General features: G+C 38.7%; 1 protein-coding gene across 7 annotated transcripts in view; it reads left to right on the forward strand.

The window, feature by feature from the left end:
- LOC308670263 (ankyrin repeat domain-containing protein 26-like) overlaps positions 1-25,034 on the forward strand; it is a 137,341-nt gene that overhangs the window by 77,240 nt on the left and 35,067 nt on the right. For all 7 annotated transcript variants that reach the window (XM_081331674.1, XM_081331675.1, XM_081331677.1 and 4 more), the window contains 6 exons: positions 4,352-4,486; positions 6,596-6,708; positions 10,333-10,474; positions 11,292-11,570; positions 11,938-12,173; positions 14,555-14,801. In XM_081331674.1, coding sequence (XP_081187800.1) covers positions 4,352-4,486; positions 6,596-6,708; positions 10,333-10,474; positions 11,292-11,570; positions 11,938-12,173; positions 14,555-14,801 — 1,152 coding nt within the window. The remainder of the gene's footprint in view (positions 1-4,351; positions 4,487-6,595; positions 6,709-10,332; positions 10,475-11,291; positions 11,571-11,937; positions 12,174-14,554; positions 14,802-25,034) is intronic.

Consider the following 25,034-nt stretch of genomic DNA (forward strand, 5'->3'; position numbering starts at 1 on the left):
TCGAGTATCCTCTTCCTCCCTCACTGCTCCATGTGCATCCCTCCTGAGCTTGGTAGAAGAGGACAGCCATCCCAGATAAAACAAGTATACCGATCTTTGGTGAAAATTGTATGATAGCTGCACTCTCCTGCTAGAACCACCAAACTAGCGCCCATTCTGAGGCTGTCATCACTCTGAATGGTCATTAAACAACCAGTCATAAATCAAGGACTACCTGTAATTCAGGGATTTTTCTGTGAACTCCCATCCCAAACACTAACGAGGTCTGACCCTATTTAGTTGATGGCCAAAAAATAAAAAATATGAGTGGAGGCTTGGTAGTATTATTGATAATTTGCCAAAATGTATTCACTTTGAGGGTTATTAGTGTTCTGAACCTAGTTGTGACTAATAGAATATTTTGCAAAATTAGAATATAATTGTTACTATTAGATATACATTTATCAGCTGTAAAAACAAGGTTAAAAATCATAAATCTTTGAGAAAGTACTTTGTTTTTTATCATAACTAGACTGTAGCATAGCCAAATGAAAAATTTTAAGCAGTGTGAATTGCTGCAAGATCCAATCTGGGACCAGAGGTTTAGTCTTCCGAGCTTCGGACTTGTGCTAGAGCCCATCTTCAGAGAACTTCTTTCTTCCAGAATGTATGCTTTGGGCTATTCGATGCATCATATTTATGTGGTCCCTTCCTATTGGTTGATGGATGTGTGGATAGCCGGCGACTGGCTATTGTTTTCTTGTGCTGCCATGTCCTCAGCTCCTAAGTCCCTGATAAGCTGGTGGTAAATCAGCACTTCTGTTGACTGACAAGGTGCCCATTTCCCAAGCTTCAATCATTTCCCTGGCTATCTTTGTACCTGCACGGCCAACAATCTTAGTAGCTATGAAATTGAATGTATGGCCTTATTTGTTGCAATGTGAAACTACCAATGAGTTTGGTCTCCTCGTCTGACCACCTGCTTGTGTTCTTGCAGTCTGGTGCTTCCTCCCAATCTGTCCTACATAGTCTCATTGGCAATCCATGCAGGGGTCCAGTAGATTACACTAGAAGTATTACCACTTCTAAGTAATCTTTGCAATGCATGATTTGCCCTTGTATGGTAGCCTCTGGGTAGTGTGCGATTGCCCACTTGCAGATGTCGGAAGCTGCATTCTACTGCTTCCATAATGTTTCTGATGTATGGCAGGGTGTGCCATATAGTTGGTCCTATACCTTCTTTCTTCATTTCCTTGCATGTTGCGCATGCATCTTGTAATAGGTGGTTGTGGGTACCCTTTCTGCCTGAATTGTTCATATAGATATCTTCTCTCCAGTTGCTTAGTTTGCTGGGTACTATAGTGGGTTCTCACCCTGTCAAATAGTGTTCTCGCGCAACTTTTTTTGGGTGACAGTGGATGGTTACTAAGAAGGCGTGAAGTGTTGTGGCCTTGCAATAAACGGTGATTTCTAGGCTTCCATTTTTCTGCCTGTTGACAAGCACATCCAAAAATGGTAAATATCCAGCCGTTTCTTCCTCCATTGTGAATTGTATGGCTGGGAAGATGGAGTTTAATAGGATATGAAAGTCTTTCATTGCATTTCTTTTGATGATGACAAATGTATTGTCCACATAGCAGCGCCAAAATTTAGGTGTGTATTTTTGAAATGTACAGTCTTCTAGTTCCCTTTTGAATGTGAAGTAGGTATGTTGGCAGTACTCTGGAGTAGCTTCATGATTTGTGTCCTGATTAGGTTGTGCTGATCTGTGTTGAATTCTTCTAGTTTTTTATCATTACTTTGTATGCTAAGTGAGGAGAGATAGATGTAAATAGGGATACTATGTCAGAAGAGACCATGATCTTGTCAGCCACATTTAAGACTTGTAGTTTTGTCAAAAATGTGAATTTGCCAAAAAGTGTGAATTACTTTCTAATGACTTTAAATGGCAGTTGGTACGGCATAAAGATTAATTCTAAGCAGGGTTTAATATTAAATATACTCAAACACAGCCTTGTACTGTGCTTTGTGGACACATTTTATAAAATTATATATAAACTTTCTTTATGATAATATTTACAGAAATGTAACAGTAATATATAAAATAAAAATATATAAAAACTAGAAAGATTAATGCTCATCGAGAACTAACGCTAAGTACAAGAATTAAAATGTTAGACATATGCTAGAATTTGAAACAGAACCTAAAAGGTCTGTGAGAACATTAAATGAATTGCTAAAAAAATAATATTGAAGTCAGGCACAAAGATGGTGAAAATGACAAAATGACAAATGACTTTTGGTGTTACCCTGTTGTAAGACAAGGTCTGTCACTTTAGTATGTGTTGTGACCTTGTGGGGATACAAAAGAAGCAGAGTTTATGATATGATATTGCTTTTATTGTTTTAATGAAAGTATGATTCTGTGCATGTCTTTGGATACGAATGCATGCTTAATGTATGAATTTTCTTAAGAGCCTATTGTTATAGCTGCTTAATATTGTTCTCTTCTGAGAATAGGAATCTATTTCAAATAAAAACACTCAATCATTTATACTATACCTAGAGGGGCATGACCTGCAGATTGGCTGGCATGCCTTTCTGTGGTATGGTAAGAATAAAGCGCATAGATATTTCCAGAACCATGCTATAAGAAACTCACTTCTCTTAGAATGGGAAAAACTAAAAGAAAAAAAATTATATTAAGATACCTGAATGGCTTTCAACAATGAAAGCCTTTGCTTACCCAAACTTAATTAACTATGATAAACTTGTAACATATAAAGACTTACTGGACAATGAAGGAAGAATGAAATCTAGACAAGACTTACAACAACAAGGTATTGACCTATCATGGTGGCCATACCTACAAATCCAATCAAGATATGAAAAAGATGTGAAAACGACGGGGCTCTATAAAGAACAGACAGAACTTGATCTTACATTGCTAAACACAGATGAAAAGCTGATTAAAAAACTTTATAGATTACTGCTTAACTTAAGATGGAGGAGGAACAAGTTAAAGGAACGATAATATGGGCAAAAAATGTTGGACATACCATAGAGCTTGAAGAATGGGAAAAGTTATGGGACAGAAATATTACATTAACCAAAGCTGTACCATATAAAGAAAATTTGTATAAAATGTTTTATAGATGGCACATGACACCAGTGAGACTAGCCAAAATGTTTAAAAATACTTCAAATGTCTGATGGAAATGTAATCAAAGACCAGGTACTTATTATCATGTATGGTGGTCATGTCCTAAAGCAAAAAGGTTTTGGCTTAAGATACATCTATGGTTGGAGAAGATGATTAAAAAAAATAGAATTTAAACCAGAAGTGTTTCTGTTAGGAATGATAGGCCCCAACTATGACAAGGAGAGTGGATACTTAATGTTACATGTATTGACAGCAGCGAGAATTATGTATGCTGAATATTGGAAAAATGAAAAGTTACCAACTGAAGGAAGTATTAATCAAGAAAATATTGGATTGTGCAGAAATGGATAGAGATTTAGAGATTAAAGAGAAAGAACTTTCAATTTACTATAGAACTTGGAACAAATTCTATCAATGGCTAGATAAGTGAGTTAGAGAGAAAGGAATGCGATATGCAGTTTTGAATTTATTTGAGTAAGAAAAATACTATACATTGAAAACTTAGTATTGTTTATGGTAATCTACTATAACTACCATTGTTATTATTAGCTTTACTACTTTTATTTATATATATATTTACCCAGACAATATGCTGTTTGCCAAATATTGAATGTTATTAGGGGAAACCCCAAACCCCACCCCCAACCTTTCCTGTACCCTATCCCAAACTCCCATCCTATTACCCCACTTTTTAACCCTATAAAAACTAATTAAAAAATTTCAAAAAAAATCATTTATACATTGATATGTCAAATTAGCAATAAAGATTTAAAGGAAATATGAATAATAGCATTTGAAATAGATTTCAAACATAGACTAAACTTCTACGGGTGTGAATCCTGTTCTTATATTAGAAATATAAAATTTAGGAAAGAAAGTATACCAACCCAGTCTCCTTTTAAAGGGTCTGATTGTGATTTCAGCAAGACGGCTATAACCTTGTCTCCCAGAGCTGTAAATCCAACTGTCTGAAGCGCTTGTGGATAATCTCAAATTTTCTGCTTGTCTAGAGAAGAATTACAGAGCAAGTATCCTTATTGGCTCTCCATTTACCATGATCATTGGAACTGTCTTCAATTCGCCATTTCCACACAGAAATCTGATCTTTGTTATCTGAATTAAATTCTATCTTTACATAAAGGTGTCCTGGCTATTTCAAGGGCTCCTTTGTAGTGATTCTTATTCAGAAGGAATTCAATTTCTCCTCAGGTCCAGAAGGAAAATATGCTTTCAGTAACTGCACAAGGTGCTCAGAATATGTGGGAAGAAGAACTGAAATTAAAATCAAAACTTGGGATTCGCCTTTCTGAGCTTGATAAGGAAAAGACAGAAATAATATCTCAGGTAGGTTCAGTATCAACAATTCATTGTATTGGAAATGATGAAGAAACAGTTGGTATTATGGTTGAGGTATCAGACTCGGATTAGGAAGAGCAACTTTAAGTCCACATTCAGCCATGGGAAACTCACTGAATCTGGGTGCTTTAGTCCAGTCATTAAATTACTCAGTTCAAACTAACTCACAGGACTGTTGTGGTAGGGAAAATTGGAGAAAGAAAGTATTCATATGAGCTCCTGAAATCAATAAACAATAAATAAGCCTTAAATATCTTGGATTCAGAATTCCTTAAGGATTTCATTAAGTATAAGATCAGAACTAGAAGTTATCTGGATGAGAGAAGCAGTCGTAACTGATTCAGATATGGAACAACATGCTGTAAAAGTGTGATATGTCTTTTATCTCATAGATTTTATCGTGGGCATGGATTTTAATGTGGCAGATGAGGATTTTTTAATGTTTTTATATTATCTGCTTATCCTGCCTGATTGATCTATCTAACTGATAGATTCACAATGCTTTTAGGAAGCAGCATTTTTAAATCCTACTAGCTATTTAAATAATAGGTTTGTACTGAGAATTTTGAAAGATCATAAATAAACAAAACAATATATCATAAGGTTCAGATAAATACAGTATAAAAACTGAAAAAAAATTGAGTAAAGTTCTTTTTACTCCTTATCCTTTTTGAATTCTCCCAAAGACAAAGATGCTGACAAAGCACAGGAAACTGTTAATACAAGGGCTTTTGAACTAGACTCCTTTAAATTCTTAACTTTAAATCAAATAAAATAAATAAAGGTCAAGATGCCTGAATTTTTCAGTTTTGAGAGAGAATGATGAAATCTACATTTTTGTACAAAAGTGATAAATTATACTTCTTTATGAATTTTATAAATAAGTGTAAAAGAAATTGCTGGACTTGAGAAAGATGTCTAAGTGCCTTTGACATAATATATTTCAATCACCTGACCAAGACATTTAGCTATTGCAGCTTGCAAAAAAAGGTCACAAAATTATTTAGGGCAACAGCTAGATGAAGCAAAAATAAAATTAAGAATTTTTCAATTCTCAAGATACCTGTATTTCCTAAAATTCTGTGATTGCAGCAATCGTTAATAATTTGATCTCATGGGTTACTGATTGACAGTGAAAGAGATTTCAATCCTTTTTTTCGTGGTTTGGTATCTGTTAGCCTTCACAGATGAGTGTTCTGTAGGAAGTCAGCCTCCCAGAGAAGGAACTATTAAAAGTGCAGAAAAATATATTTCCTCAAAGGATTTTAAAGAGGCAGAAAAGCATGCCTAGTTTTCTTAATAGCCCCAAGTCTCCCTCCCCCAAGCAGAAACCAGCTCTATAGAAATGCAGATGTAAATACTGCAATCCATTCAGGAAGGTTAGAGGCCCCCAGCTAGAAGATAAAGAAGACAGACACCTAAAATCTACATACCCCACCCAAACTCTAAGAGAGGACATAATAGGATTAACCCACAGATGCCAAAGGGACACAGGTCAAAATACATGACACAGGAAATACAAAGCCTCAAACAGGAACAGGAAACAACCTCAAGAGCCCAGAGGGTATAAAAACCCACTCCCTACATGTGCTCGCTCTCTTTTCTTCCAGAGCCATCTTTCTATCTGGCTCTCCTTCAATAAACTGTAACCTTCTTCTAAAGCAGTCACCATGTTGTTTATTCCCAGCTTGGACTGAACCATGATGAAGACTTTTCCTTTGAAAAGCTCATGAAAACCCAAAACATTGTTCCAAATTATCTTATTCATTCCATGGTACAAGCTTCAGCTTCTTAGCAGAGCTGATATTTTCCAGAGAGTTTTACCAACACTGGAATTTTCTTAGAGATTGCTGCTGCATTATAGCATGAAGCTCATTTAAAATCTGGGCAGAGCAGCAGGGTCTTAATAAAGCTGTAATTTTGAAAATTAAGGAAATAAATATGAATGTGAAGAAATAAAATATATTTCAATATAATCATTTTTTTCACAAAGCTCAAAGTGAAGGTGGAATACCATCACAGATTTATCTGTGCATTATAATGTATGCTGTTTGAAATGTTGTCAAGTCTGGAAATTATGTTCTTATTCTTTTACAGTTTGAGAATGAAAAGAAAAAAGTAAAGAAAGTACTAGAATTGAAACGATCAGTGGAACTACGACTGGATCAAGAAATGAAAAGGAACAGTGAATTACAAAAAGAATATCATGGGTAACTATTATTGTTGTGAAGACATTAGCTGCTTTCTGTTTATAGAATTTTATTTTGAATATATTTAACATTGCTATAATGAAAAAATCTTACATATAACAGCTAATATCCCTGTTTCCGTGACCTGTTTTTTCTGCATGTTATGCACTATCTCTTGATTTATAATTTAGGAACAGGTAGTCTTCGTATTATAACCATTTGTTTAACAACTGTTCAAGGTTATGAGAGACCTGAAAGCAGTGACTTACTAGTAGTTCTTGGCATTTTCAACTTTGGCAATGTTCCTATGCTTATGTGATCAACTTGGGTGCTTGGCAACCAACATGCATTTACAGTAGTTGCAGGGGCCATGGGTCATGTGATCACCATTTATGACTTTCCCAGGGGACTTCTGAAAAGCAAATTAAATCAGTGAATTTGCTTAAAGATCATAGCAAAACAGTTGTAAAACTGGACACAACTCACTTAATGACAGTTCCGGTCCCAATTGTGGTCATAAGTCAAGAACTACCCATAGTCCTCATTTAATAGCAGGTTGAGCAGGTTGTCAAATACCCAAAATGCAATCACGTGATTGCAACAGGGTGTGCCAATCATAACATTGAGTAGGGGTCATAAGCAGGGCTTTTTTTCCTCATAGAATGTTCAGAACCAGGTTCCGGCACCTTTTTTGGGGGGGGGGGAAAGCTCCCTCTATTGGCTTTAGGAGTAGGCAATCTTGGCCCTTTTTTATGACTCGTGGACTTCAGCTCCCAGAGCCAGCCACGCTGAGGGGAAAGAGGTTTCCAAGCTGAGCCATGCTGGCTCAGGAATTCTGGGAGTTGAAGTCCTTGAGTCATAAAAGAGCCAGGGTTCCCTACCCTGCACTAGAGGAGGACATTAAAATTATTTACAAGGTTACTTCTTTAGGAACTAAACTTTTAGAATCTAAAACAGCTAATTCAAAAAAGTCAACAGGAAAGAACCTCACATTTTTCATCTGCTTCTGTCTTTTGGAAGGTAAAATTAGATAACAAAATAATCTATTTCCTATGTTAACATCTCTGGAATGAAATCAATAAAGGTAACAGGAAAGAAATGAGAAACATTTTTCTCAATGTAATATGTCTAATTTAGCTGATGCTAGAAAAAAAAATTATCTTTTGTACACTCTTGAAAACTATTTTGAATCTATAACCATTACAACAAAACCACTTCAAATTAAACAATTCTTAAGAATGAAATATTCTTAATTTGGACTTTACTTTTACTGTTTGGACTGTTGTGTGTTTTGAAAAATAGATTATTTAGAATCTAGTTATGTTGCACTTCAGTCTTTAAATAATTAGCCTAGTATATACATAACAATATATGATGTTTTCCATGGTGAGCTTAACATCAATAACAACATTTATTAAAAAGGCTAAAATAATTTCTGGTGGTATTATCTGTACATTAAAATTTTGTTTAGTCACAATCTTTCACTTTTCACATTCTGGACAAGCAGTGGTCATGTATCCTAGCAAAAGATGTTACATATGTGCATAAGTGTAGTCAGTAGCATATGCCTTTTTAAAAATATCAAACATGCAAAGAAACAAAAATAAGTCCAAAATATCTGTATTTTGCCAACTTTGCAACCAATATTTCACATCCATAACTATGGCACCCTAAGGATATCTGCATACATGCAAATGCTTCTCTGGGATCAGTAACGCAGCAGGGATTGCTTTTTCCTTCCAGTAACAGATTGCTACGAAATACCAAACATGGCCTTGAGAATTCCAATGTTTGTTACAAATTTTTCTGGATGTGGTTGGAAAGAAGCTGTTTGGTGCCAGAGACCACTGCCACAAGGAACACAGCTCTGGGTCGGGGTTCGGAGCAGCTTCGGGTGGGGGATTAGCACGGGCTGCGGCGTGGCAACTGCGGGGAGGGGAATCCCCACGGTGGCTGTGGGGAGGAGAATCCCCGCGGCATGTGGCTCCAAGCCACAGGGGCAGGGATGCAAAGGACAGGCAGCAACACCACAGCAAGACACCAGCATCGCTCCCAGTGACAGCACCTCTGAGTTCCGTCACCTTTTTTTTTTTTTAGAAAAAAAGCACTGGTCATAAGTAACTTTTTGGAACTTCTTTGTAACTTCAACTAGTTGTTAAACAAGGAGCAACAAATGCACAGTTAAAAAAAAAGAATATATATTGAATTATACATTAATAGAATTACAATACCCAAAGGAATTAACTACAATGGCAGTAACAACAGAATAGAATAGAATAGAATAGAATAGAATAGAATAGAATAGAATAGAATAGAATAGAATAGAATAGAATAGAATAGAATAGAATAGAATAGAATAGAATAGAATAGAATAGAATCTGGAAGGGACCTTGGAGGTCTTCTAGTCCAGCCCCTTGCTCAAGCAGGAGAACCTATACCATCTCAGACAAGTGACTGTCTAGCCTCTTTTTAAAAATCTCCAGTGATGGAGCACTCATGATTTCTGGGGGCAAGCAATGGCACTAGTTAATTGTCCTCACTGTCAGAGAGTTTCTCCTTAATTCCAGGTTGATTCTCTCTTTGATCAGTTTCCAACCATTGTTTCCTGTCCTGCCCTCTGGTGCTTAGTGAATAATGTGACCTCTCTTCTTTGTGTCAGCCTCTCAAATACTAGAATATTGCTATCATGTCTCCCCTATTTCTTCTTTTCTTTAGACTAGCCAAACCCAAGTCCCATAGTTGTTCTTCGTATGTTTTAGTTTCCAGGCCTTTGATCATTTTAGCTGCTCTTCTCTGAACTTTTTCCAAACTCTCAATATCTTTTTTGTGATATGGTGACCAAAATGGGCTACAGTATTCCAGGTGTGGTCTTACCAGGATCTTATAAAGTGGTACTAATACCTCGTGTGATCTTGATTCTATGCCTCTGTTTATACAACCCAGGATTGTATCAGTTTTTTTGGCTGCTGCTGCACACTGCTGGTTCATGGTTAAGTGATCGTCCACTAGGACTCCAAGGTCCCTCTCACAGTTACTGTTTTTAAGCCAGGTGTTGCCCAATCTGTACTTGTACCTTTGATTATTCCTGCCTAAATGTAAAACTTTGCTTTTCTCCACATTGAAACTCATTTTGTTGGATAGGGCCCATTGTTCAAGTTTGTCAAGATCATTTTGGATCCTGAGTTTGTCTCCTGGGGTGTTGGCTATTCCTGCCAGTTTGGTGTCATCTGCAAATTTGATGAGTTCCCCTTCAATTCCCTCATCTAAGTCATTGATGAAGATATTGAAGAGTACTGGGCCTAAGACGGAACCTTGTGGTATCACACTGCTTACTACTCTCCATATGGATGTGGTGCCGTTGAGGACTATTTGTTGAGTAGAAACATGAAGAGAATATTGTTTGCTTTAGCAGTGCAGACTATGTGAATTATTAATGTACAAAATCAGAAAACAATGTTAAATTGAAGTTTTGGTCATTTTAAAATGGCTATTTGTAGAATAATGAACAAGGTTTGAGAAATAACAAATCTTTATTTTTCACATTCTTTGTACTCATTCAGCCTAGTAGAATTCTTTCTTTGTGCAGCAAAATAGCATCTATAGAATACTTTAAGCAATTGCAGTAAAATTTATTTTTCTTTACAGTATGAAAAAACTTCTAAAAATAACCAAAAAGAAGTTAAAAGGTTATGAGAGTGGAGAAAGTTCATCTCAAATCAGCTTACATGGAGAAATAAAGAATAAATATTCAGAAATTGATAATGAAGTTGGAAAACTAAGAAAAAGGGTATGTACCAGTTATTACTTTAATTCATTTAAATTTCACGGTTACATGATAATACTTACATAGTCCTTTTACTAATGAACGATAAGCTCCAAGCCCAACTCAGAGTATTGGTCATCATTTATAAATAAAACAGTACAGTGGGAAACTGGGTTATTTGACTTTCCTCTTTAAATTGCTTCTTATGTGAGATGCTGCTTAGGCTTGGACCTGGGGGCAGTCTCTTTCTATGGAAATCTCAAGGCTTTTGAACAACTGGGTCCCTTTCTTCTTGGCCCTCTATAATAGAACAAATCTTTCATTTAAGTGGGTAGTGGTAATTTGGGCTGCCTTTTTTAGACTTTCATTTGGTGCCCTGTTGACTGCTTTATATAATGTTTAAATTTATTCTACCTGAGATAGAAGTATTTATCTATTTATTCTGTGCCTTCAAATCAGTGTTGACCCCTGGCAACTGTTTATACATGTCTCTATACTTTTGTGTTAGTATTTGGTATTCCATTTGGAATTTTTTTGGATTGTTTTAATCATCTGAACATAGAATATGTTAACTAAAACTTTATTATTTACTTATTAAATGTATATGCTGTTTGAGTAACTTTGTTGATGAGGTGGGGAGGCATGTGAATTTAATAAATAAAGTGTTAGTTAAAAATGTTTTTGGTCCACTTAGCTCTTACGTCTCTATATCCACCACCAAATATGATTCTTCATATCTATGAGCAGATACATAACTATTTTATTTTGAAAAGTTTGTAGCCTTTTTCTTTATTTTGAAAAGTTGGTAGTCTTTTTCTTTAAATGTAACTTGCTTGTTCAGGTTGATGAACTTTCTCGCCATTTGGAGGTTGAGTCAACAAGATGTACCCAGCTGGAATCTACCAATGGTGAACTGCGTGAACAATTAGCATCACTCCAAAAGAATCATGCAAAATTAGAAAAAAGCAAATTGCAACTAGAAGAAGTAGCTAACCTCAAACGCCAAGTACAGGGTAACTTAATAGATCTCAGCCAAGTGGAACAATACAAGAGAGAGATCGAAGAACGAGCTAGAAAAGACATAAGACAAAAATTGGAAGAAGTCAATTTCTTTTTACAGGTTACTTACTTATTTCCTGTCTTTATTATTGTTATAAATAATTCAAGACAGACAACATATCTGCTATTCCTTTTTCCTCCTATTTTCCTCACAACCACAAATCACTGGCCCAAACTCACCTAGTTGGCTTTGACATACCTAAGGCAGGGCTATAATTCACAGTCTCCTGGTTTCTAGTTTGGTGAATTAATCATTAGACCAGACTGGTTCTTTTAAATAATTGACAAGTATTAACTAAGTTATTTTGTTGACAAAATTGCTGAATATTTTCATTAAATCAGGTTGCTATACTCAGACAATATATTAATGATTTAATTAAGTGTACAGAAAGGACTTTTCTTCTAAATTAATACATTTTGTGTCTTAGACACAGGCTGCTTCTCAAGAAACTTTGGAACAGATAAGAGCTACTAATAATGCTTCTTTGAGAAATCAATTGGAAAATAGAATTAAAGAATTAGAATCAGAGTTGGCCAAACTTAAAAACAACCAGCAAGATAGTATATTACAAAAAGAATCTACACATACAGAATTGGAAAGATATAAAGGATTGTATTCAGAAGAACTAAAAATACGGAAATCTTTGGGGAGCAAATTGGATAGGTAAGTTCTTGTAAACTTGTATTTTTTCTTAGTAAATCTGCTACCCATTTTACTACCAAGCAACTCTGGGTGGCTTACAATCCCATAAATAACAGAATAAAATAAATTATAACACTGGGCATTAAAAATTGAATTATTACAATTAATATTAAAATAGAATTTATAATTAAATATAATATTTAATATTTACTATTAAATATAACGAAGGGACGCGTTGGCTCAGTGGGTTAGGACGCTGAGCTTGTCGATCAGAAGGTCGGCAGTTTGGCGGGTCGAATCCCGAGTGCCGCGTAACAGAGTGAGCACCTGTTACTCGTCCCAGCTTCTGCCAACCTAGCAGTTCGAAAGCACGTAAAAATGCAAGTAGAAAAATAGGGACCACTACGGTGGGAAGGTAACAGCGTTCCGTGCGCCTTTGGCGTCTAGTCATGCCGGCTACATGACCACGGAGACGTCCTCGGACAAGTGCTGGCTCTTCGGCTTTGAAACGGAGATGAGCACCGGCCCCTAGAGTCAGAAACGACTAGCACGCATGTGCGGGGGAACCTTTACCTTTACTTTTACCTTATTAAATATAACAGTAAAGGGGAAAATATTTTTTCAGATTAGTGTTTAAATACATTAAGAAAATAGCCTTTCTGTTTATACTTATGTTTGTATTCTGAGAATATAATTCTGCAAATAAAGTTCTTTTTCACATATTTCATATTCCTAAAATTATGAATTCCAATAAGCCTGTCATTTGTGTTACCCATTTTAATACTAAATTGGTGGTTCTGAATTATCATCTGAATAACAGAGTGAAGGAAGATTTTCCAGTTACATACAAAAATATGTATAATGTGTCTAAGCTTATGAAAAGAAAACAAATATCATGAAGAGTTATATATTCTGGGGTTTAGCTTATAGAAATATAAAAGAAAATTGAACTGGGATAGATTGGCTAAATGAGTCCCTAATATTGTATCATTGTTCAGATGGATTTTACCCACATACTGGATTAGAACTTGGGGATGCACTCTATCAGGCTTGTATCTTTCAGATGTACTGTTTTCTCCAAAGCAAGGGTAATTCTTTTAAACTCCTGACAGCTTTGAGGGATAAGGGGTTGATAAAATTAGAATTGGAGATAAGGTATTTTTGCTAATCCTAATTAATGTATGAAATGAACAGAACCTTGCTGCTTTCTTGCTGTGAATGAGAGAAAGGTAAATAGATTTCATCTACCGTATAAAGTGATGGTTAGGTTTGATTTAGTATAAATTATATCACCCACCCTCCCAAGCAATTTTCTGCTAACTTTGTTTCCCTTTCCACTTGATTTTGTACCATTACATAAATTATTGATTAGTGCATACTTAAAATTTGCACAGAGTATTTTGTTTTGCAAATTAAATGTAACATGAAAAATTGAACATTAATTGAAAAAGAAAAAATTAGAAGGAAAAACAATTACTATGTTAAGGACTCCCAATACATTTTGATTAATATTTTGTGGCAGGAGATACTTTCCATTAAGAATAAAAATGTCTCTCCTTGTCTTTATTGATATATATTTTTAGATATATATCCTGCCTTTTCTCCAGGAACTCAAAAGGCAATGTACATATCACTCTCTCTCTCTTTTTTTTCTCTCCATGATTTTGGGATAGATTGAGCTGTGTGAGAGTGATGCCCTGTCAACATCCAGCTCGAGAATCCAAATAAAACTCCAGGTTCATTCCATTTCCAAAAATCTTATTGTTTATTGAATACACTGCATGGTTATGTCAAAGCAAAACTAACCCTGAGGTTCCAACACCAATTTGTAGACTTAAACAATTTTCCCAGCCAAACCCCTAACGTCTTACATAATTCATATCAACAAGTTCACTTTGTTATGGGAACTGTCTTCTTCAAATCCACACCTGTTCTGGTGTCCTTGACAAAGTTTCAGGGTGCTTTTAAGCATGTTTACCAAGTCAGCCCAACTCCAGTCTTTTGGGATCTGTCCAGTCCAATCATCCTATTGAGGCTTCAAATCAAGGAAAAGAAAGACTTCATATTCTGCTTTCCAAAATCCTCCAACGATGATTTTAAGTGTTACAGGGTGCTAACTATGCCTGGACATACAGCTTACTTTAGCACAGGAGGATAGAGAAAACTGTCAGGAGAATAGAGGGAAAAAACAAATATTGATTTTTAATTACCATTCCAGAACTCGGAACAGAATAATGAGGCCTCTATTTAGACTTGTTAAGGCCCTGGATAGATACATTTCTGGAACAGGTTAGAGATACATTACATTTTGCCTGGAGTTCTGACTTTTTATGAAATAAAGTGTATCATTATTCTAAGATGATATCTTGTTTAACTACTGATTTGTTTCAAACCTTTTGCAGAGCTAATGCAAAACTAGCAGAAGCCAACACTCAACTCTATCATGAGCGTCAGAAAAACAAATCTTTACTCGCCAACAGCTTTTTAAGTGGAAGCCTTTCTTCAAGTCCTGTCCTGGAAACAGTTCACATAGGAAATCTTGGCAACAATTTAGCATTAAATAAATCTCTTAACCTTGGAGGAGGATTTCTGAACACAAATGGAACTGCGTTAGCATCAAAAAACAGAGTGGAAGCTTACTTAGCAAAGGTTAGTAATTGCGAATGTCATTCTAAACTGTAATTTCTGTTCAAACTTTAGGTTATATTTAAGTGAATAGTTATTTCATTTTGCAAACAATCTTTAACTCCTTACCTTGTCTTAGGCATAGCGCTTTTCTGAGAAAAGCAATGAAAGCCCCAAATACTTGACAACTTAATTTCTATTGTTCTTTTATGGAAGTTTAACAATAAAATTATGCATAGATAGGCTCTATGGAATGCTTAAAATACTGGTTGAAATTTTGAATATTATTTAAAAGTCAAATTTGATTGTTTTGTGGTTAACCAGTTAAATTTAGAGCCAAATGTGTAGCAAAGTTTAGAAACATGATACCATATTTTTCCGTCTATAAGATGCACCCTTGTATAAGACGGCCCCCAATTTTCTAAACAAAAATTCAGAAATCAACATTTTAAATATTAAACAAACCACACCTTTAGTTTTGCACATATTTTCTATTTTATTGGTAATCAAAACAATGAAAACAGAACACATTTTTAGTGGCAATAAAACAAGTGGCCATGCCATCACACAAGGGAGGCGACTTTCTCCAATCAGATGACGCTCTGTGGGCTTAGTCCCGCTCACCCCCTCGGCTGTCAATCACTGTACTGAGGCGGCTTCCCGGGGCCTTTTGCAGCTTCAGCCCGAGCTTTGCCAGTGAAAAACGGGTCATAGAAGGTGGCTTCAGTGGGACTGGCGGCATCCTTGGGGCAGCACGATCCTCCAGCACCAGGCGGCATCTCGGGCCGGCTTTCTCCCCATCCAGGCGGCATCTCGGGCCAGCGATATCCTCCTGCACCAGGTGGCATGGCAGCGGCATGTAAAGAACCCACACAGGCATGTCCTGGGCTGCGGAGGTTACCATTATTGTTTCGTGTATAAGACAATGCACTTGATTTTTGAACAGGGTGTTTGCAGGAAAAAAATAGCATCTTATACATGGAAAAATACAGTACTCGCCCCAGCTTTAGAGAATTTACAAATAGCTGCAAAAAAGTAAGGTTTGCAACTTAATAGACCAGATGATATCTAAAGTCCATCACAAAGGCACAAAATGCCTGCCTTTTTAAAAAAGCATGGAATTCTTATGTTTGCATATTTAATAGCACTTTTGATAGAAATAAAGACTCCAACTTTGATACAAACATTTCTGTGAAAGTTCAGTGTTTGCTGCTGCTTCTTCCTATAAATACTACATTCTGACTTTTGTAGCCTATGTTGCTTTTCAGTTTGTTTGTTTAAAATATTTAGATAGCCTCCCATCATAAATCAATTATGGGAGGCTTACAACCAGTTAAACAATATAAAAACAAAAAAAGCTGGCGCCATAGCCACATTCTCATCCTAGCTTTATCTTGCCCTATTCCAATGTTTGGGAGAACAGTTAGGTTTTAAGGGCTTTCCTGAAAGACAGAAGGCGTGGGACCTGTCAAGTTTCAGGGGAAAAGCCATACCATAGGGCAGAGGCTTCAGCATAAAAGGTGTACTTCCAAAGACTCCAAGATGGCAATGCTTAAGGAATAGGACATGAAATGAGCCTACCCTATTCCTTCTGTTGGGATGGGCAGATAGGGAGAGATGTTTCACACTTATACAATTGTACTTTAATGATGTTGGATGGTGATGATGATGATGATTATAGCAGCAACAATGCTTTTAATTCTCTCCATTGGTTTGCCATCACTAGAAACTGGTAATAAGTTGTACTGTAATTTAACACTTCATTTAACAATAAGAAAGGAACAATGAAACAAAATAGAGAAGTGTATAATAAATTGCTAAGACATAATGAATTAAAGTAATGAACAGAATATGTGAGTTTGAAACTTCCTACAACAAGTTCAGTAGTGAACAAATTAGTCCAAAATGAAAGGGGAAGAAAAGGAAGTAGCAGTAATAAAAAGTCTAAAAAGGAATCTGAATGTAAATTAATGGAATTTCAAGAAAAAAAAATGAAAGATAGCATAAAAAGAACTGGGAAGTTGAATAAGAGTGGTTGAAAAGGTAAGGGAACAAGGGAATTGTATGAAAATCACAGCTTTTTCATTCCCATGGTGTTTTTTAGATATTACTGTTTAATTAAAATAGAAATAATAGCAGAAAACAACACAATGCATTTTATAAAGCGTTTTTCCCAAAAGCATTCTAATCAGAAACCCCTAAGTAAAGTATTGATCTTTCTGACCATGATACTTTCAAATTAAAAAAAAGAATAGGGGCTTTTGCAAGTTGTTTTCTGCAGTCTTCTCAAGCATTCAGTTTCTCAAATTATTTCATATAAGTCTGAATTCAGTTCTAGTTTATGTGTTATGAACTCACAAAATCTCTCCAAAGCACACACATTGATGTTATTAGCCTGTTGCTATCTAAGGTCTATTTGTGTTAAAAGTGACTGCTGAATTAATTACCCTTCCCTGCTCTCCCTCTTCCCTCACCCAATATACAAAAATATTACACAACACCACTAAAACAAACTTTATTTAAAAATTGGGGGCTTTTGGAGCAGACTGGACAAATGCATTGAAATTTTCGAATGATGTTGCCTCTTAAATCAAGATGTTAAAGATACTAAAGACCATAATGACCACCTGTTCTATGTGGTTATTCTTGTAGACGTATAATTTCTATGTGATGCTTTTCAAAATATTTTGTTTTATGATTTTGCTTCTTCCTTATTTTTTATTATTTTTCTTTCAGTTGATTATCCATGCCTTCTATTCATTTTTCCTTAAAAATAAATTATTAAACCTTTTATAAATTGAGAACATATCTGTTTAATAATCATTTAAAGATGAAAACTTGAGAAAGATGTATTAGTATCCTAAAAAGCTACTTACTTTTAAATCATGACTTTAATGTGATTTTCAGTAAATTATGTGGCTGTAAAGTACAATTTTTTTCTATTTTTTGTTATAGCACAGTTACTACCTTGATAAATGTATGAAACCTTGACACTGACATTTAAATTATGCTAATTTGTGCCTTAAGAATGAAACTTCTGCCACATAATATAATTTAAAGAAAAAATAGAAGAGATAATAACACAGCTTTTAACATTTTATTACATTATGGAAATGTTTTTATTGTGCATAGTATGTTCTAAGCCATTGTGAGTCTAGAAGATTTAGCACAATAAGGGAGGGAGGGAGGAGGGAAGAAGGAAGAAAGCTTTATATATTATATTTTGATATAATATATAAAGCTAGCTTGGAATAATTCAGGGAAAGATATTTGAAGATCACATAAACTCAGTTCCTGTATGTGGACCATCTAAATTTTAAGAACTAAGATATCTGATCGATGCCTTAATTATAGTAAGTAATTATACTATAATTATAGTATAGTAATTATAGTAATTATAGTAAGAGAAACATTTTCCAATTTAGAACAAGGGTCCCAAACCCCCAGGCCACAGCCCAGTGCCAGGCCGTGGCTTGTTGGGAACCAGGCCACGCAAGCAGTGAGTGCATGCATGTGAAGCTGTATATGTGCAAATGGCATGCGCACACTGGAAATTATCCCCTCACCGCCCCCCACTACCGCTGATCCACAGAACCAGAAAGGTTGGGGATTGCTTCCTTAGTACATGGCATAATATGCTTTTATCAGAAGTGAGGTTGACTCAGCTTCCATCCTTCTTGAGGTCAGTAAAATGAGGACCTAGATTGTGGGGGCAATATTCTTCCTTATTCCTAAGCCAAGTTTGCTACTTAAAGGGACTGATACATTGACTTCTCAATATTGTATGTTTTGTTATTGTCAAGGTTCCAACTGATGAACCCAACAAAGTAAACACAGCTGAGACGATTAAATCTAATGCAAAACTTTACTGAGTGCACCATTTTGGCACTGATGAAAGTGAAAACCAGCTCTGAGGTTTTCCTGCCTATTTTGCTATAGTAAAAGAATAGAAGCCTCCCTCCCCTCTTTGCACAGGTCACATTGCCCAATTGCAAATTAGGTAATTGTTATGAGAGAATCCACAATCTTCAATAAACATATTTCCATGTGTCCTTGCTTCTCCTGAAGTAGCCAGTAAGTGCTAACAGCTCACATTCCAATCTTTTCCCCTGCCCTTAAGGTCTTGGCAAGATACGAAGCAATTATGTCTGGACCAGCCTGGTCACTCTGTGAGGCTTGACAGGTAGCTACTGTTCTGTCCCAGCCCACGTGAGTCTTTGTTATGCTCAAAAGGAGAAACCCCTCTTCCAATCAAGCAGGCAGGAACCGCAGGAAAAACCCAAGCCCTTTTTATTATTCACAGACCTGAGTCAATGTCCAAGGCAAACAAACACAGTTCACAGAAACTCGATCCTCAACACGAATGGTTGCCTTTGGCAACCAGCACCTCCCACACCTTCCCTTTTATTATGCAGCTAAGGCATGGCTTTCCTAACGCCTTTTTTTTTTGCCTTTGGAGCCGCGAGGAATCACAACACTATCCCGCACTGCAGGACCCTTCCCTTGGGTCTGTCGGGCAGATGAAGTCATGACGGGAACTGTTTATGGAACACTGTCACCAAGGCAGGAGGATGGATGGTGGTTGCATCCTCTCAGGTGAACACCTCCAGTCTGTAGCCCTTCCACTTGATCAAGTACTGAAAGCGACCTTTCAGCCAAAGGGAGTCTCAAATACTGGAGAACTCATACTTGGGAGTGCTGTCTCCATCATGTTGTTCCAGTGGGGGAATGTTCTGCTCGTCAGAGTGGACACACCGGTTGCTTGGGGACTAACAGAGATCGGTGAAAGACCAGATGTACCCGTAATGACTGTGGCAAAGTTAATTGATAAGTGACCGAGTTGATGACAGCTTTGATAGGGAACGGTCCTAGGTACCGGTGGTCTAGTTTCTTGGTTGGCCGGGTGGATGGCAGGTTCCTGATGGACAACCACACCTGATCTCCCACTGTTAATGTAGGTGTATCTTGCCCCAACTGATCAGCAACCTTTTTGTAATTGCCTTAGCCTTATCTAATTGTTGCCGCACCAATTGATGGATTGCCCATAACTAGGTCAGGTAGTTGTTTGCTGCAGTAACTGGCGAGTCGAGCTGCGAGAGGGGAAAAAGCTAGGGATGATATCCCACATTGGCCAGGAATGGTGTCATCTGTGTTGAGGTGTACTGCGAGTTGTTAAACACGAACTCGGCTACCGCAAGATAGTCTGCCCAATCGTTCTGCTGCTGATTTACATAACAGAGCAGGTATTGCTCGAAGATTCCGATGACTTTCTCGGTCCCATCGTCAGTTTATTTATTTATTTATTTATTTATTTATTTATTTATTTATTTGATTTGATTTGATTTGATTTATATACCGCCCTTCTCCCGAAGGACTCAGGGCGGTGTACAGGGCAATAAAAATAAGAATAAAGAATACAAGATTTAAAGTTAAATGATTGTGCCCAATGTAGTAGGTTAGTTAAAATAATGTTAAAACCCCAAACCCATCAGGCCAGGCCGGCTTGTTCGAATAGATAAGTTTTTAGATCACGCCGGAAGGAGCGAAGGTCGGGGGCCATCCGGAGTTCAGCCGGTAAGCGGTTTGAGGATGATGTGCTGATGATAGGCAGATTTTTATGTCCAGCGCCTTCCATCAACCCCTTCCAGAAACGGGCTGTAAATTGGGCCCCTCTATCTGACATGACCCTATCCGGGAGGCCGTGCAGCTGGAAAACCTGCCGGATGAACATGCAACTGGTGGCACGGGCTGACAGCAAGCCACAGCAAGGAATGAAATGTGCCATCTTGGTCAGCATTTCCACCACCACAAACACCATTGTGAAGCCAGAAGACGGGGGCAAGTCTGTCAGGAAGTCCATGGACACAGCCCCCCAGGGTCTTTTGGGCATCAGCAAGGGCTGAAGTAGACCGGGTGGGGCCCCCGTCACTGACTTGGCCTGCCTACACTGGATACAAGATGTGACATAGGTCTGGACGTCGTGTTGGACTCGGGGCCACCAGAATGTACGGGAGACCACGTTCAGGGACTTCAACAGGCCAAAATGCCCTGCCACCAGATTATCGTGACATTGGCTGAGAATGAGCCCTCTGAGTGGCCTTTCCCAGAACATAGAGCCAATCACGATAGTTGAGGAGTCCATCCGTTACGGTCCATGGGGAGTTTGGCCCCAACTCCTCCTTTCGCTGAGCAACTCACGCATCATGCACTTGGGCCTCCCAAATCTGAGCCCATATATGTATCAGCTCCCACACTGCAGAGAAAGACTCGACAGGGAGAACTGTCCTGGGCAGAAGCTTGTTTTCTTCACAGGAATATTCTGGCTTCCTTGACAGAGCATCGGCTCTTTGGTTGCAACTGCTGGGTATGTAGGTAACGTGGAAATTGAACCTAGCGAAGAAGAGAAACCACCAAATCTGTCAGTTGAATTTCCGGGCAGTCTGCAAGCTTTCCAAATTCTTATGGTCCATCCGGATATCAATTTGATGCTGCACCCCTTCCAGATGATGCCTCCAGGCCTCGAATGCCACTTTGATAGCCAGTAGCTCCTTCTCCCAGATGGTGTAGTTGCGCTCGGCCAGATTCAGTTTCCGCGAATAGTACACACAAGGGAAGAGGTCACTGCTGGGTGCCGTAGCCTGGAGTAACACCACTCCAATGGCAATGTTGGAGGCATCCGCCTCCATGACAAATGGCCATTGTGGGTCAGGATGTTTCAAGATGGGCTCCTTCGTGAAGGTTTCCTTTAAAGCCTGGAAAGCTTGTTCTGGGGCGTCCCAATGAAACTGGGTCTTTTTCTGTAGGAACTGAGTGAGGGGTGCTGTCATGGAAGCAAAACCAGGGATGAAGGTTCTATAGTAGTTGGTGAACCCAAGGAGTCGCTGGACATCTTTAATGCGATGTGGGGGTTGCCAACTACACAGAGACTTGACCTTCCTCGGCTACATGGCAATGCCCTCAGGAGAAATGCGGTGACCTAGGAAATCGATGGTCATTTGATAGAACTGGCACTTCTCCAGTTTGGCATACAAATGATGATCTCGGAGCCGCTACAGGACCTGATGGAGATGCTGGTGGTGCACCTCCCGCAACGAGTAGATCAGAATGTCATCTAAGTAGATCATGACAAACTGATCTAACAGGTCCCGGAGGATGTTGTTCATGAAGTGTTGAAACACTGCAGGGGCGTTGGTCAGCCCAAACAGCATCACTGTATCCTTGAAGTGCCCATACTGGGTACCCTGACGAGGTTGTAGGCTCCTCTCAAGTCCAATTTTGTGAAGATCTTTGCCTCCTGGAGCCATTCCAGGAGTTCAGGGATGAGGGGCGGCGGATATCGATTACGCACCATAATGGCATTTATTTTCTGATAGTCACAGCAAAGCGTCAATTCTCCAGACTTCTTTTTGACAAAGAGCACTGGTGCAGACACTGGGGAAGACAAGAGCTGAATAAAGCCCCGAGCCAAATTTTTGTCCAGAAAGTCCCACAACGCGACCAACTCAGGGTCCAACATGGAATACAAATGCTCCACTGGGAGAGGCGCATCAGGGACTAATTCGATGGGGCAGTCATGTGGCCTATGTGGAGGCAATTGATCGATCTTAGTCTCACTGAACACATCAGCATAAGTCACCAGTTTGGAGGGCAGGAAGACCCCTGGGGGACTTACCACCTGGCTGGCACACACTTGGTGGGTGTGATCTACACTGTAAACTTGGAAAGGTGACCAAGTTCTGGGACCAATAAATCTGCGGGTCAAGCGTCCAGAGCCATGCCAGTCCCAAGACCACTGGGAAATGCAGGTCGTAGGTTATATAAAACTGAATGTTGATGGCCATACATAACGGTTGTGTGACGGCCTTAATTGGCCCAGACAGGAGCATTCATCCATCAATAGTCTCCACTAACAAAGGTGGTTCCACCGGGCATTGGGGAACAGCCCACTTGGCCACAAATGCTGCGGCCATAAAGTTTGTGGTAGCCCCAGAGTCAACCAAAGCATGTACTGGAATCCCCTGTGGCTTCCTGGGGAGGATCAAGCATGCCTCCAGTATCAAATGCCATGGAGGTCCAAGTGCAGCATCTGAAAGATGTCACTCGGTGTTGGGGGAGGCCCGATCACAAATGTCTTTTAGGTCGTGCTTGGGGTGTTTCCCAACAGATGAGGTTATTTTCGTGGGGCAGGCTCGTAGCTGACGTCTCTTGCTCACCACCTGAACTCTTGTCTCCCCTGTTCCAATCCTGAAGGGCCCTGGCCTGCCTCAGCCTGCTCTTCCCCACAGTCCTCTGAAGCCATAGACACCTCTCCCTCGGCCTCCATAGGGTCCTGTTCAAGCTCCATTTCCTCCTCAGATTCAGGCTCAGACGGAGGCATGACACCATCTCTGAGATTTTCATGCCTATTTTGCCATATTAAAAGCCTTCATAGTCAATAAAAGAGTAGGAAAAGCAATACTGGGATACAAACCTCAAAATGACAGAATGATCTCAGTTCGAATCCAAGGCAAACCATTCAATATCACAGTAGTCCAAGTCTATGCCCCAACCACCAGTGCTGAAGAGGATGAAATTGACCAGTTCTATGAAGCCCTACAGCACCTTATATAACTAACACAAAAAATGATGTCCTTATCATCATGGGGGATTGGAATGCTAAAGTAGGAAGCCAAAAGATAAGTGGAATAACAGGCAAGTTTGGCCTTGGAGTACAAAATGAAGCAGGGCACAGGCTGATAGAATTTTGTCAAGAGAATAGGATGGTCATAGCAAACTCTCTTTTCCAACAACCCAAGAGACGGCTCTACACATGGACGTCACCAGATGATCAACACAGAAATCAGATTGACTATATGCTCTGCAGCCAAAGATGGAGAAGCTCTATACAGTCAGTAAAAACAAGACCAGGAGCTGACTGTGGCTCAGATCATGAGCTTCTTGTTGCAAAGTTTAGGCTTAAACTGAAGAAAGTAGGAAAAATCACTAGGCCACTCAGGTATGAATTAAATCATATCCCTGTTGAATATACAGTAGAGGTGACAAATAGATTTAAGGAATTAGATCTGATAGAGTGCCTGAAGAACTATGGACAGAGGTTCGCAACATTGTACAAGAGGTAGCAACCAAAACCATCCCAAAGAAAAAGAAGTGCAAGAAAGCAAAATGGCTGTCTGAGGAAGCTTTGCAAATAGCTGAGGAAAGGAGGGAAGCAAAAGGCAAGGGAGAAAAAGAAAGATACGCCCAATTGAATGCAGAATTCCAGAGAATAGCTAGAAGAGATAAGAATGCCTTCTTAAATGAACAATGCAAAGAAATAGAAGAAAACAATAGAATAGGGAGGACCAGAGATCTTTTCAAGAAAATTGGAGAGATGAAGGGAACGTTTCATGCAAAAATGGGCATGATAAAGGACCAAAATGGCAGGGACCTAACAGAGGCAGAAGAGATTAAGAAGAGGTGGCAAAATTACACAGAACAACTATACAAGAATGAGCTTAACTGCTCGTCCCTGATAATCACGATGAGGTGGTCACTGACCTCGAGCCAGACATCCTAGAATGTGAAGTGAAGTGGACCTTAGAAAAGCTGAGCAACAACAAAGCTAGTGGAGGTGACAGTATTCCAGCTGAGCTATTCAAAATCTTAAAAGACGATGCAGTAAAAGTGCTACACTCAATTTGCCAGCAAATTTGGAAAACTCAACAGTGGCCACAGGATTGGAAAAGATCAGTTTACATTCCAATTCCAAAGAAAGGCAGTGCCAAAGAATGTTCAAACTATCGCACCATTGCACTCATTTCTCATGCTAGTAAAGTTATGCTTAAAATCCTACAAGCTAGACTCCAGCAGTACATGGACCGAGTGCACCCAACTGAGTGGCAGTGAAGTTGGGTGAGGGTCCAGATATTCATTCCTTTTGTTTCGATCCTCCTATGGAAATTAACAACTATGGGACTGCCTTTCCTGGACTTGCCGAACTTATATGCATCGATATACCAGCACAGACTTGTTCGCCCTCAGGGGTGCCCCCCTCTCCTGGGTGCGACCCGCCTTTTCTAATACCTCCAATCTCGATGAAGGGCCCGATTGTTGGGACCCTGAGAGATGGCCGGGCAGGGGCAGGGGCCTTCAATATAAACTTAATAGGAGGCCCCTGGTTAATTTTTTAGCAAATTTTTTATGGGGTTAGGGAGAGGGGTGGGAGTGGGTGGGGGTTGTTTGGCTATGGGGGGTAGTCAATCAACCATGGTTCAGGCC

The sequence above is a fragment of the Vipera berus genome (genome assembly GCF_964194415.1).
Source record: "Vipera berus genome assembly, chromosome: 6".
In the NCBI taxonomy this organism is placed as follows: domain Eukaryota; kingdom Metazoa; phylum Chordata; class Lepidosauria; order Squamata; family Viperidae; genus Vipera; species Vipera berus.